Here is a 15,393-nt window from a genome sequence, read left to right as displayed (position 1 = left end):
CATAAAATGTTGTTTGACAAGCCTGTGGGACAACTTTCATAATTCAAACACCAACATTCAGATGTTTGTGAAGAGGTCTTAGCCAGGTCTGAAATTGATGCCTCGATTGATGCTGGGTGATCCACCCAGTTTACTATTTCTCCTTTTGATAGTACAGGTGAATGGCTCACTCGGCTTTTTCAAAGGGTATTTAAGAGTGAACATGTGGGGTGAGTGGGTGATACTGGAGTTACATGTCAGTCTGACCAGGTAGGGAGAGGCGTTCAGCAGCAGCTCATCTGAAGCCAGAGCAGAGTCGGTCAATTGGGCGGCACAATGGCACCACGGGAGAGTTGCTGCCTCGCGGCACCAGAGACCCCAGTTTGATTCTGACTACGGGTGCTGTCAATGTGGAGTGTGCAAGTTCTCCCTGTTATCTCGTGGGTTTCCTCTGGGTGCTCTGGTTTCCTCCCACATTCCAAAGACGTGCAGGTTAATTGGCCTCCGTAAATTGTCCCTAGCATGTAGGATAGAACTACTGTGAACGGGTGATTGTTGGCTTGCATGAACTTGGTGGGCCAAAGGGCCTTTTTCCATGTTGTGTCTCTTAAAAAAACTTAGCAGCATACAAAACAGGCAGCCATGGCAACTGCATAATAGAAAATTAAAACTCAACCTAGGGCCAAGTACCAGACCAAGAATGCAAACAGCTTGATTATGATTAATTTCCTCAACATGCTATCATCTGATTTACATTATCTGAATTACCAAAGACACGAGAAACTGCAGATACTGGAACAAAATAAAAACAAAATGGAGGAACTCAGCTGGTCAGGCTGTACGGTGGAGGCTTTTTACGATACCTCTGTATACACGACAATAAACTCAAATGAACTGAGGGAATTCCAGACAGATAGCATGTCGGATGGAGCCCCTTCACTGATTCTGTAGGTGAACAAAATGGAAGGACTGATGGGAAGGTAGAGGTTATCACAACAAAGGCTGAAAGGACAGACAAACAGGGAACATAGTAAGAATGCTAGGGGGAAGTGTTTCAATACAAGGTGAATTATAGATAAAGCAGATGAACTTAGAACCTGCAAAAAAAAGGTTAGAAAATGAACGGACCAAATTTTTATGACTGAAAGATCCTGACCCGAAACATCTGTCCATTTACTCCACAGACGCTGCCTGACCTGCTGAGTTTCTCCAGCACTTTGTTTGTTTTGCTTTATAATTGTCAGATGCTTAAGTTGCATCCATTTGTCAAGTTGTGTAAACTTACATGCTTTAAAAGGTCTGCTTTGCTCCGCAATTCTTCTTTGATTTTAATGAGCAACAGGCAGTCATGAATTTTAGCCTTATCTTGTAGAGTGCCTATGTGCTTGGTGAGGGCATTGGTTTCTCCTGCATTGCAGTAGGTGAGGGTTTGTTTACAAACAAGCGATAAACTATCTTTAATAGCAGAAACAGCATTTTTCATTTGTTTTGCTCGACCAAATACTTGCAAACCCGACTTGGGTGTTCTGACAAATGAAATGGTGACTCCTTGGCTTTGGACTTCGGGTAGTTCATGGAGAAAGGAGAAATTTTCCATATAGTCTACTAGGATATTTTCTGTAGAAATGAACATCATGGTGATCTGCTCTTCATTTAAAACACTTCTCAGTATTTTTGCAGCATCTGAAACATTGTTTGAAAATCCTACAATTATTACAGAAGCTGGATTCTTCTCCTCCACAAATGTGCAGGTTGAATTTTGTTGCGTTTTCAAATCATGAAGGAACTTTGTCCATTGGCCATCCTGGGTGACATGGATTTGCTCTGGAGTAATGTTAATTGTTTCTTCGTGGAAAAGCTGCTTCATCTTATCTTCCGCATCCATTACATCTGCCTTGATAGCCAGGAGTTCAAGAGACTTCCTCTTCAATAGTGTGGCCTTAAGTCCACTTTTAACAAAGTGAGTTTGCACAAATTTCTTGAGATCTAGAGATTTTATAAAATCTTTCATGTGAGAAGATTGATTGAGAGACTTTCTTTCCAGATGGGTAAGAAGGTTGCTGATGATCTCGTGAGCTTTGCCAACTTTCTCTTTCAGTCCTTTCAGTTTTATGAAAGGGGGAGCAATGTTTGTGGACACTTCCACAAAAGAAATATCATCTTGTACATTAGTTTGCAGAAACTCCAACTCCTCATAACTCTCAAATGGAATTTTCACTACAACAGTGTTCCTTTCATTTTCTAATTCTTCTTTTGCCTTTTTCAATATGCCTTGCAACTTTGTGGAGGCATCCAGAACATTGCTCGATTCCCCGACAATAACCACCTTGTTTTCTGTTGGAAGGTGAACCACATTTACTAAGCCAGGTAACTTAAATTGATTGCTTCTGCACTTCACATTTTCCCACAAGTCTTGATCTACCTGAAAGTCTTTGAAATCAAACCTTTCCATAAATTTCTGAATTGCCACTGTGGCATGCTTCTTCCAATTATTTGCAATTTTATACCACAATAATGTATTTGCATCCAAAGACGGTTTCAGGCTTATTTTCTCTGAATTTGTAGAGTCTGCAAAGGAAATGTTACAATATACATCCTTTGATACTTGTTCCAACTCACGATTATAGTAATGCATATTAGTTTGGATAAAGCTTAGAAGCAGGGGATTGACACAGATGCTGCATTCTTCATGTAGTTTGACTTTCGGACCATTAGCTCCATACAAAGATAGTTGCAGATCAGGGTAATAGCGACAAACAGTCAGCTGGGAATCCCTTAAGGAATGTTTCTTCTCCACAACATTTTTCGTCACTATAATAAAAATGTGAAGTCAGAACATTTTGATTAATAGAGGTAGATCTATTTTCTGAATAGGTTTGTTCAAACATATGTGGTACTCTGCCATATTACATTTTGTTGCAATCACACAGTGACCAAAGAGAAAATGAGTAATCATTGAATTATTGGGCAAAGCGCCATGGGGTAGCACAAATGTAATTTCCGTAAACTAAATTCTGAGGAATGATTCACTCTGCAACCTTGCTCCTTAGTTAATGGTATGGAGGAAGAAGAACATAATTGAAGTCATTTGAGTATTTATAGATTTGGATTATTTGAATTAACATTAAAAATGTCAAAGTAAAATAATGTTTAGTTGATTAGTATTGTGCATAAGAGTCAGTTGCAACTTTACAAAACTTTGATTCATAGAAACATAGAAAATAGGTGCAGGAGTAGGCCATCCGGCCCTTCGAGCCTACACCGCCATTCAATACGATCATGGCTGATCATTTCTAGAAAAGCAATATGCTCAACATTACCAGAACTTGATCCTGCTCCTTTCCCTCTTTTATTAAACAGATCTACATATGGATGGTGCAACGTATCAGATGCATTTGGAGTATTGTGCACAGTTCTGGTTGCCCCATGACAGGAGGAATGTGGAGGCTTGAGAGGGTGCAGAAGGGGTATTACCTACAAGACGGGACAAACCTGGATTGTCGAGATGGGATAAACTTAGATCGTTTTCACTGGAGCATTGGGGGTTGCGCAGAAACCGGATAGAAGTATACAAAATTGTGGGTGCCTGGAACGTGTTGTTAGATATGTCGGTGTGAACAGGTAAGATCAGCAGATGCATATTCAGAGAATGGAGAGGTCACTTGCAGGAAGAGGGGACTTGTTTAAACTGGCATCAGCTTAAATTTTTCAATTTAACCGTTGCCCTCTATTTTAAGATTCCCTTACCTGGGGAAAACATAGTACAGCACAACACAGGAGCAGGCCCTTGGCCCAAGAGGTCTGTGCTAAACATGTTAAGCCAAACTCTTATCAGCCTGTACATAATCTAAATTGTTCCCTGCATATCCACGTGCCCATCCAAAGATCTCTTGGATGCCACTGTTGTATTTGCCTCGACCACCACAAGATTATGACTATTCAACATATCAATGCCCCTCAATTTTATACACCTCTAAGGTCACCACTCAACAGTCTAATACTCCAAGGAACATAGTCCCAGCCTCTGCCAGGCCCACTAGCATCATCATGAATCTCTTCTGCACCCTTTCCAGTTTAATGATATCCTTGCTGCAGAAGGATGAGCAGAACTGTGGACAATACCCCAAGTGTGGTCTCATACAAATTCTTGAAATACAATCAACCTTTATTGAAAAACTGAAGTTCCATACCCTCGGGATCATGAAACCGTAGAACAGCTACTCCTTCAAATGCTTTGATATGAATTTCTGCTATTTCTCCACCACCACTGCGAATGTTATTTGAAAAGTATAAATCCAGCAAGTCTTCATTAATATTGGGATGAAGTCCTTCTATCAGCACAGAATCAGTCTTCCTCAGGCGTTGGGCAGTGATGTTATTATTTTCAAATGGTTTTTGGCAACAATTCCACACAAAACTGTTACTATCTAAAAAAAAAAAGTAGGGAAATATTCCATATTACTGGATCCAGAAGCATTAATTACAATCTTCAACAGAACCTTCACTCATCCAATTTCATTCAATTGCATATATTAATTAGCACAGCGCAAACTATGTAAATAAATGAACAGTTAATAGTTGATAATAAATGAAAAATACCAACCTATATCAGATGTAAATGTGACCACTACTGATGTACCATCTTGCAAAGGCTCAATATTATGCATTGCATTATTGCTGAGGCTATCAATGTAAAGTGAAATATGTTGCAACCTTGAGCTATCATCAAAACCCTTCAGAATAAACTGTCGGGATTCAAACTTCTCATCTTCTTTGCGTTTATCATATAATTGCACATTCAGAGCGTTGCCAGCGATGGTGTACTGCTCTTGTGAAATAATTTTTTCAAGGTCTGTAATCATAAACCAGGATGGCAAAATAATCAGTCAAATATAATCCATGCATGGTCATCGCAACCTTGGTGCTGTTAAGAAATTGTGTAGCCCAGCTGCATATACCATAATTTCATCTAAATCTGATGTAAAAGCAGTAAAAAAAAACAAAAAAACAATTTGCAATTTTGTTTAAAAACAATGGAATTTTACACTATCTTGACCATCTAGCATGTCAGCAATCAATATTATAAATTACATATATCATATCACTATGCTGAAGGAATGTATTATATACACACACACCAATTATATATATTGCAGTAGCAACAACAATAAAATCCATTTATATAGAGCTTTTGACAGAGAAAAGTGCTGCATTAGAGCGTTACCAAACACAAAGAGATGATAGCAAGAAACAGATGCAAACAGGGGAAGATTGTTGACCAAAGTTAAAGAGGCAAGATTTAAAGAGGATCTTTAAGAGGAGAGAGATGGGCAGGTAGAAAGGAATCAGTAGAGAATTCCAAACGAGGTGGGGTAAAGGAATGAAGGAAATGGTGAGATGGGGAAGAGAAAAGACTATAAGGTTATTTGGAAACCAAGGGGAAGGACAGGCAGCTCAATGTTCCAGGGTACAGATGTTACAGGCATGACAGATGAAGGACGACTAAAGTGTTGTGAGAACATTCTTGGGGAATCATCCATTGTGGATACAGTATATGGGAAGAATTTAGAAACATGAATGGATGATCACTTTGATAGGACTGTATTATCGAACTTCCAATAGTCAATTTGAGTCAGATAATAGGGAGATTGTAAATAACTAAAAATAATAGGTTATAATTAATGGGAAATGGTAAATTCCCCAATATTGGGTGGGCCATCCATAATACAAAAGGTCTTGGTTGGGTGAAAATTATTAAATATGTCCACTAAAGCTTTCTTAATCAATAGTTGGAGTGGTCTACTAGAGAGGCTCAACACACAATCTCGTCTTGGGGAACAAGGTATGCACTTGCAGAGATGTTTACATCATCTGCAGTCGTGTGTGAAGTTCTGGAAGACTGGAGAGTGACTAATGTAGTACCACTATTTAGAAAGGGCAGCAAGGAAAAAACAGGAAACTACCGTGGTCAGTAGGTTACTTGCAGGGAATCTGAGACATAAGATCTCAGTTCAGTCATTGTCAGTACGTGTGTGAAGCTTCCAGGGAGGTAGGTGGAGAGCTGAGTTTATTACTATTTTATAGTACCACTCATTACCCATAGCAAATGGGATTGCAGCATTAGGAAACAAAAAATCTTTTCACTGTACCTCGGTACACGGAAACTGACAGTGGTCAGTAGGCATTACTTGCAGGGAATCTGAGACATAAGATCTCAGTTCAGTTTAGTTGATTGTCACATGTACCGTGGTACAGTGTAAAGCTTTCCAGGGACGGTAGGTTAAATGGATACATAGCACATTAGCTGTCAGTTTATTACCAGACTCTTTTATAGAGGGAGGGAATAAATGTTATTCCCTTATCATGTACCCATACACTGCAAATGGATTGATTGGAACCATGTCTTTCTTTTTTCCGCTGACTAATTAGCATGCAACAAAAATCTTTTCCACTTTTGACAAGGTCCACGTAAGAGATTAGATACAAACTAAAGCACACGGCACTGGGGGTTCAGTATTGATGTGGATAGAGAACTGGCTGGCAAACAGGAAGCAAAGAGTAGGAGTAAACGGGTCCTTTTCACAATGGCAGGCATTGTCTAGTCTTGTAGCCCAAGGCTCATTACTGTGACCCCAGCTATTTACAATATATATTAATGATCTGGATGAGGGAATTGAAGGCAATATCTCCAAGTTTGCGGATTGCACTAAGCTGGGGGGCAGTGTTAGCTGCTGCTAGGAGACTGCAAGGTGACTTGGATAGGCTGGGTGAGTGGGCAAATGTTTGACAGATGCAGTATAATGTGGATAAATGTTAGGTTATCCATTTGGTGGCAAAAACGGGAAAGCAGACTATTATCTAAATGGTGGCCGATTGGGAAAGGGGGAGATGCAGCGAGACCTGGGTGTCATGGTACACCAGTCATTGAAGGTAGGCATGCCGGTGCAGCAGGCAGTAAAGAAAGTGAATGGTATGTTAGCTTTCATTGCAAAAGGATTTGAGTATAGGAGCAGGGAGGTTCTACTGCAGTTGTACAGGGTCTTGGTGAGACCACACCTGGAGTATTGCGTACAGTTTTGGTCTCCAAATCTGAGGAAGGACATTATTGCCATAGAGGGAGTGCAGAGAAGGTTCACCAGACTGATTCCTGGGATGTCAGGACTGTCTTATGAAGAAAGACTGGATAGACTTGGTTTATACTCTCTAGAATTTAGGAGATTGAAGGGGATCTTATAGTTACAAAATTCTTAAGGGGTTGGACAGGCTAGATGCAAGATTGTCTCCCGATGTTAGGGAAGTCCAGGACAAGGGGTCACAGCTTAAGGTTTGGAAATCCTTTAAAACCGAGATGAAATTGAGTGGTGAATCTCTGGAACTCTCTGCCACAGAGGGTAGTTGAGGCAGTTCATTGTATATTTAAGAGGGAGTTATATGTGGCCTGTGGCTAAGGGATCAGGGGGTATGGAGAGAAGGCAGGTACGGTGTCAGCCATGATCATATTGAATGGCGGTGCAGGCTCGAAGGGCCGAATGGCCTACTCCTGCACCTAATTTCTATGTTTCTCATTTTTGATTATTATTATATATTTTCCATGTGTTAATTTATGGGCCTGTAAAGCTGCAGCAAGTAGTTATTTAGTTGTTAGTATATATAACTATTAGGCAGCACAGAGGTGAAAGGGCAGCACAGTGTCACAGCAGTAGAGTTTCTGCCTTATAGCGCCAGAGATCTGGGTGCTGTCTGAACGGAGTTTCTACATTCTCCCTGTGACCATGCGGGTTCCCTCCCAAATTACAAAGCCGGGCAGGTTTGCAGGTTAATTGACTTCTGTAAATTGTCTTGTGTTGGGCTACACTCTGCATATGCATCACCTCCAATAAGTGTTTGAGTTTCCAAAAACCACAGTGCTTATTTTTCCATAATATCTTGTTGAAATTTGCAAGGCTTGCCTCAGTTGGGAATTTAAGAATTGCATTACCACATGAATGTTCATTAAAGTAATGTCAAACGAGGAGGTACACATAGAGTAATCTCTGGGCTCTTATTGTTTGCATTCCCACTAATACTTTCTTTCACTCGGTTAGTTTCAAAATGCAACAGCAAATGTGATAATTTGATGAGCATTGGCAGCACCGGGCCTATACCCGCTGGAGTTTAGAAGGATGAGGGGGAATCTCATTGAAACTTACCAAACAGTGAAAGGTCTGGATAGAGTGGATGTAGAGATCTTTCTGCTGGAGATGTTTCCAGATAATCTAGGACCTGAGAGAACAGCGTCAGCCATACATTTGGAAAGGAGATGAGGAATCTCTTTAGCCAAATGGTGGTGAATCTATGGAATTCATTGCCACAGATGGCTTTGGAGGCCAAGTCTTTGGGTATTTTTAAAGCAGAGATTCTTGATTACTAAAGGTGTTGAGAGTAATGGGGTGAAGGCAGGAGAATGGGGTTGAGGGGGAAAGATAGAGCAACTATGATTGAATGGTAGAGCAGATTCAATGGGCCAAATGGCTTCATTCTGCTCCAATGTCTTATGAACTTGTAAATTACCATTACGTCTATGGCAGGTCAAAATCCAAGAGCGTTCACTTTTTACAGAAATTTCCACATCTGGTGAAAATCTTTCAAAAAACATCTCAATAACATCTCTGTCAACATGACTGTTGCTCCTCACCAGCAGCTGGTTAGAAAATAATTCTGAAGCTGAAAGAGAAAATTGGACATGCAAAGAATTGATTTTCTCATAAATATGCTGAAAGTTTCAGCCGGCAGAACAGTGAATTGTCTAAACAAAGCCAATACCTGACTCTTGATGTTGAGATGGGGATTTTTGAATTTGAACTTGCTTCAGCAGGCTCTATATGTAGAAAGTAGAATTAAATTGCCAGATTACCAAATTGTTTGAGCCAATAGAGATACAAATAAAATCAAAATACATTAAACAATCACTCCACTTTTATTTGTAAATCCTAGAACGGTACAGGATAAGAACAGGCTTTTTCACCAACAATGTCTGTGCCAAACATGATAAGATCTTCTCTTTTCTGCACATACTTCACAACTTCAAACAAACTCTGAACTATAACAGCCGATTGCACTAATATATATATATTAATACTATATATATATAGTCTATGGTATATAGACACGCTGATCTGTTCTGTATTTATGCCTACAATATTCTGTTGTTTGCTGCAGCAAGCAAGAATTTCATTGTCCTCTCGGACACATGACAATAAACTCTCTTGACTTGAATCCATATCCAAATATCTATCTAATAGTCACTTCAATGCCATTATCGTATCATAATTTAATTTATAATTATCTCTCCATGTTTCTTGAATGTAATCATACTGCTCTTGTACGATTTGATCATACTCAATGGTACACTGTTTACATTGGATTTGTGGAAATATGAATGAGATACAATACTATGTCAGCAGCTTCCTGACAATGTGCTAAGGTTGCCAAGCAGCCATTTTCCAGTGGGTCTCACTGAGTAGCAATTAGAGATCAAACCAATAATGATTTATTTCCCCTATTCCCGTCTATGGAGATGCGAAAGCAAATTCAGCAATCTCAATGCTGCAAAACTTAATTTTATCAGGGAACGGATCAGAAAAATGGTCTATATATACCAATGTTGCAAAATTTTGAGATTTTAAAAATCAAGTCTGCAATTTATCCCATCAGATAAAGCATAAAAAGAAGTTTAATTTGACACCTAATTCACTTTCATATCTTCAGTATTAAAAAAGTTATGGCCATTTTCATACTCGGAAATCAGCATCTTGTTCCCTATTGATTTTCCATTGACTTAACACAAAAGCTGTGATCAAGGACAGTGAAATGGCCATAACTTTATTAAAAATTAAGAGAACTGAAAGACATTTTCAGTTATTGTAGATTGAAGCATTCTGAAACAAATATTAAACAATCTTACTTGGATGACCTGAAATTAAAGCATACAATTAGTTAGTTACCCAATTGTAGCTAATTCCAAAATTCAATTAATAGATCTAAACATCTATCCATTTCTTAAGAAAAGATTAACATTTTTAAATAGCCTAAGTTTCCAAAGAACATTCACACAAGAATTCACAATAAAACATGATTTTTAAATCTCATTGACATTAATTTATAGGCCAAATGGAAGGGATTTAGTGTTCAATTGCTGTAAATTAATGGCCATTTAAATCAGCTTGCGAGTGGGTTTTTCTGGAACGCGATGGTTTGGAACGTTGCCATTGCGGTGGATTTGAAGCCCATATGCGGCATGAAAGATACTGTGGGTTTGAATGGGCCCCCAAGTCACGTACTTGCAACTTAAAATTTTGAATAAAGGGATCTTAAGAAGTACTTTTTAAATGTAAAAATAAACAAACTACATTGCCTTGTCCCCTACATAAGATCCGTCCCATTGTCGGCGTTCACAGCTTTAGAGGATGATTTTTAATCTACTATAATAATTAAATAACCCAATTTAGTTTAAAAATAGCTGCAGCGAACGAATTTCGCAGCGATTTAACGTCAGCAACCAAGTAGGCTGAACAACATCAATTTCAATAGCCAAGAGAAAATCGCGTTTTAAACCCACCCCCCTCTCAAAGGCGCCAAAGTCACGCACACGGGCAGCGACAGAACTGCAGCGCTGCTGAAGGTAAGTTTTGCAACATACCTACTATATATTGTAACATTAACCCAGTTAAGACACGTTTTATTTTATCCTGTAAAAGAGTACCCAAGTACCATCTTCAAGAATCATTGAAAAACAATAAAACTAAACAGAAGATGGTGTCACACAGAGGGTTGTGAATCTGTGGAATTCTCAGCCTCAGAAGGCAGTGGAGGCCAATTCTCTGGATACTTTCAAGAGAGTTAGATAGAGCTCTTAAAGATGGCGGCGTCAGGGGATATGGCGAGACAGCAGGAATGGGGTACTGATTGTCAATGATCAACCATGATCATATTGAATGGTGGTGCTCACTCGGAGGGCCGAATAAAAACATAGAAATTAGGTGCAGGAGTAGGCCATTCGGCCCTTCGAGCCTGCAGCGCCATTCAATATGATCATGGCTGATCATCCAACTCAGTATCCCGTACCTGCCTTCTCGCCATACCCCCTGATCCCCTTAGCCACAAGGGTCACATCTAACTCCCTCTTAAATATAGCCAATGAATGGCCTACTCCTGCACCTATTGTCTATAAGATTGAGCAAATAGGGAATTAGTCTTTCAGCTTTGATAATGAATCTTAAACAAGAGACTGGTTAAAAAGTCTGAGATCCACTTTATGCACAATCTTACATTTACATCTATACATGTGGGTATGTATCAAGATAAGAGGCTTTTGCCTCAAAATTAATCTTTTTTGTAAAATGTTGTCAACAAAGAACAATTTTGTATGGTACACTTAAATTAGAGGTAAATTACCTGACAATGTCCACTCAGTTTGTTTGGACTGGTCAACAATTGACTTTGTTCCACGTCTAGCACATTGTCAGTACCAGGTGTCACTCCAATGAACCTCTCAGAACTTTCATTACCATTGTCCTCCTTATAGATTGTGACCTGAAGCTGGACTGGATTTCGAGTTGAAAGTTGCACCGTGTGGCATTTCCTATTCGCAACATTTCTCTGCACTGGATAAACACAGGATAAACACAAATCATTTTTCATTCAGAATTTGGTAAGAGTAACACAAAGATAGACACAAAATGCTGGACTAACTCAGTGGTACAGGTAGCATCTCTGGAGGGAGGGAACGGGTGACGTTTCGGGTCGAGACCCTTCTTCAGACTGAAGGTCATGGGAAAGGGAAACGCAAGAGTAACCTTTCTTTACTCTTTAACAGTTGGTGTACTGCCTCCAGTGACAGCTGTTCAAATGCAGATTACATAGATACATAGACAATTCTAGATGCAGGAGTAGGCCATTCGGCCCTTCGAGCAAGCACCGCCATTCAATGTGATCATGGCTGATCATCCACAATCAGTACCCCGTTCCCGTCATCTCCCCATATCCCTTGACTCCGCTATCTTTAAGAGCTCTATCTAACTCTCTCTTGAAAGCATGTACATAGAGGCAAATTTTGACATGGCTGACAAACATGGCAGTCATTGCCTTCCTGATATTTATTTCCCAACATCGCTCTTTCGTGAGTGGTGAACGCAGAGCTTAGAGACAAGAGTCCAATTAACCCAGCCAAGTTTGATCGTGTTGGAATTCCTCTCATAAAATAAAGCAGCAGTGTTCTAACCAAGTCTCATTTAATTTCTGAAAGGAAGAGATAATCACAGAGAAAATCCCCAAATATCAAAAAATAACTGAAAGATCTAAACATAAGCATCAGTTTATCAAGTTGTCAATGGGTCATTATGGGCAAGTACTCTTTCCATAGTTACACACCAGTCATAATACAGGTCAAATTGTCTTTGTAAAAATCAAACTCTTACCTTTCTCACTTTCAAAATAAACCAGGAATTTTGCTCGATCAGGATGTGGCTTAATTTCACATTCACCTCCTCCTGAGTTCCTCTTGCTTTGAAAATAAATGGCTAGTTTATTTTTAGCTGTGTCAAGGTCGACATTCAGCCCTTCCACTAACACTGGAAATCCAGCCATCCTTTTGATTGAGACCAGTGTTTCAGCCCTGATGTTACGGGATTTCAGGAAGTTTATTTTGGGAAGGCAAGCGTCCAACTGTATCTCAACAGCTTGAAGATAATATTCGAAAGCTTTTATCTGTACAGGGGAAAAAAAGTCTGTTTGTGCTGCCGAATCGTAAGTAAAATAACCGCACAAGGATGACTGATTTGGAAATTCCAGTTGATTTTATATGATACCAGTCTGGTATTTAGAGACACAGTATGGAAACAGGCCCTTTGGCCCATGCCGATCATTGATCACCCACTAGAAACAAAGAACTGCAGAGACTGGTTAATACACTAAAGGACACAAAAGTGCTGCAGTAATGGTTTGCTGATCACCCCTCCAAGCTAAAGTCCTGACTAGAACTTTTGTTGTAAATGGTAAGAAACTAGAGGCCCTTATTCTTTTGTAAAATATTTATAGTTTAGAAATACAGCATAGAAACAAACCCTTCGGCCCACCGTCCATACTGAGTATCGATCTCAGATCGACATCGGTTTAAGGCGAGATTTAATAGGAACCCGAGGGGCAGCTTTTTCCATACAGAGGATGGTGGGTATGTAGAGCAAACTGCCAGAGGAGGCAGGTACTAGAACAACATTTAAAAGTACAGTCGTTCCATGTTATCCCACTTTTCACATCTTACACACTAGGGCTAATTTACAGAAGCCAATTAATCTATGAACCCACACATCTTTGGGATTCAGGAGGAAACCAGAGCAACTGGAGAAACCCTGGGTGACCACATGGAAACGTACAAACTCCATACAGAAACCGCTCGTGGTCAGGATCAAACCCAGGTCCCTGGCGCTATGAGGCCATATTAGGATTTAGAAAATATGGTGAGCCTAGACTAAATGAAGGTTTAAAATAGGAAAATTAACAGGTTAAAAGATTTCCATTTACAAATCACCTATCAGTATGTTTCAATGTGCTTGGTGTCCACCAACATATATTTGAAATACACTCAATGCTTTTCTTTAATGTGATAGAAACATAGAAAATAGGTGCAGGAGTAGGCCATTCGGCCCTTCGAGCCTGTACCGCCATTCAATATGATCATCGCTGATCATCCAACTCAGTATCCTGTACCTGCTTTCTCTCCATACCCCCTGATCCCTTTAGCCACAAGGGCCACATCTAACTCTTAAATATAGTCAATGAACTGGCCTCAACTACATTATGTGGCAGAGAATTCCAGAGATTCACCACTCTCTGTGTAAAAAATGTTTTTCTCATCTCAGTCCTAAATGATTTCCCCTTTATCCTTAAACTGTGACCCCTTGTTCTGGACTTCCCCAATATAGGGAACAATATTCCTGCATCTAGCCTGTCCAACCCCTTAAGAATTTTGTAAGTTTCTAAGTTTCTATAAGATCCCCGTGATGTTACGTATCAGTGTACACTCAAAAGCATTTCACTGTACCTCAGTACACGCGACAGTAAACAAAACTAAATACATGAAATAGATGAATTAAAAAAAAAATGTTTTAAACATTTCATTTGAAACACAACACTTCCAAAAGTTTATATTTTTCTCTGAACTACAGCAGGAGAATTAAACAATGCAAGGCTAGAATTCCACTGAGGGTGAATTATGGGGTTATTTAGTCAGACGGATTAATGAGTGAAGTTAGAGGTTGATAATACAAAGATGTTCATAGCACTGCTGTGGAATATTGGTGATTCATAAGAAAGTGATGGCAGCAAAGAGCCTTTATGGCCAATTGTAGTTGGGACTTTGAAAATGGCACCAAAACGTGGCAACTCTTGTATATAGACTCAGTGGACTGTTTCTATGCATTATTGTGCTTAATCGGGGATTGTACTTATATATGGCAATACTATTACTTCTCTAAATGCAAAGAAAAATAATTTTACTGTACCTTGTACACCTGATAATAAAGAATCATTCAGCATTGAACGTGTAAAAAAACATGAGCCAATATCACAACCCTGGCCTTGCCCCAACACAGATATATCCTTTATTCTATCCATTCCTCCAGCTACCTTGTACCTCTATGCCAGTTCTAATTAAGTTTAATTGACCTGAAAGTTAACTCTCGTTTCTCTTTCCACAGCATCTTCTGAGTATTTCGACCAGTTACTATGTTTAATTTCAAATGTTCAACATCTTCAGTTCTTCGAATTATCATGCATTATTGAACAAGTCCGACTTTCTTCAGACATTTGAGAGTAGCAAAGTAAACGTGGATTTAGGCGGATCAAAACAACGTATCGCTCAGGTCTAATTTAAATCTCGAGATTCAAGAGTGGGCTATTTAACTCTTACAGCTCGTCCCGCTATCCAACCAAGCAATTTACCCCATTATCTCTTAATAACTTCTGTCAACAAACAAGTTTGAAAAACTTCAGTCTCAAATTCCAAGTTTATACCAACCTGTGCAGAGAGCAAGTAAAGTACTCACTGGGGAGCAGCAGCAACCTCTGTCGGCGTTACCGAACGACCACCAGAACTGAATCTTCCCCGTTCTCCCTACAGTCACATGTGTCTATCCTGAAAACAAGTATATTGATGTGACGTCTGAGCACGAATAGCAGGTTGCACTGAAGTCCCCACCCCGGTAATTAATGTTCACCTAAAAAAACATGAAACCTAATATTCAAATTCTCTCGCAAAAAATAACCCCTGTGGACTCACTTCATCAGAATTTGCTGAGCGTGTCATGTAAACATAGCGCACCGGCTTGTTTCCTTGCTTTAAAACAAATACACTTCAATTCAGTCAGGTGACTTTCAGTA

At 39.5% G+C, this 15,393-nt stretch overlaps 1 protein-coding gene across 3 annotated transcripts in view; it reads right to left on the bottom strand.

The window, feature by feature from the left end:
* The window catches only part of LOC129699080 (protein mono-ADP-ribosyltransferase PARP14-like), a 55,603-nt gene extending 40,362 nt beyond the window's left edge, over positions 1–15,241 (bottom strand). Inside the window, exons 1-8 of one of the 3 annotated variants that reach the window (XM_055638712.1) lie at positions 15,032–15,241; positions 12,435–12,723; positions 11,413–11,621; positions 8,782–8,836; positions 8,530–8,682; positions 4,583–4,831; positions 4,170–4,406; positions 1,265–2,790 (exon numbers count right to left, since the gene is read on the bottom strand). In XM_055638712.1, the coding sequence (XP_055494687.1) occupies positions 1,265–2,790; positions 4,170–4,406; positions 4,583–4,831; positions 8,530–8,682; positions 8,782–8,836; positions 11,413–11,621; positions 12,435–12,603 (2,598 nt within the window). In that variant the 5' untranslated portion in view covers positions 12,604–12,723; positions 15,032–15,241. Of the gene's footprint in view, positions 1–1,264; positions 2,791–4,169; positions 4,407–4,582; positions 4,832–8,529; positions 8,683–8,781; positions 8,837–11,412; positions 11,622–12,434; positions 14,046–15,031 lie in introns of those variants that run through there. The other 2 variants (XM_055638714.1, XM_055638713.1) reach the window with 2 other exon arrangements.
* Between the last annotated feature and the right edge of the window lie 152 nt (positions 15,242–15,393).

The sequence above is a fragment of the Leucoraja erinacea genome, chromosome 7 (genome assembly GCF_028641065.1).
Source record: "Leucoraja erinacea ecotype New England chromosome 7, Leri_hhj_1, whole genome shotgun sequence".
Lineage (NCBI taxonomy): Eukaryota > Metazoa > Chordata > Chondrichthyes > Rajiformes > Rajidae > Leucoraja > Leucoraja erinaceus.
Note: the sequence above shows the minus strand (reverse complement) of the source record. Positions and strands in the feature narration are given on the sequence as shown.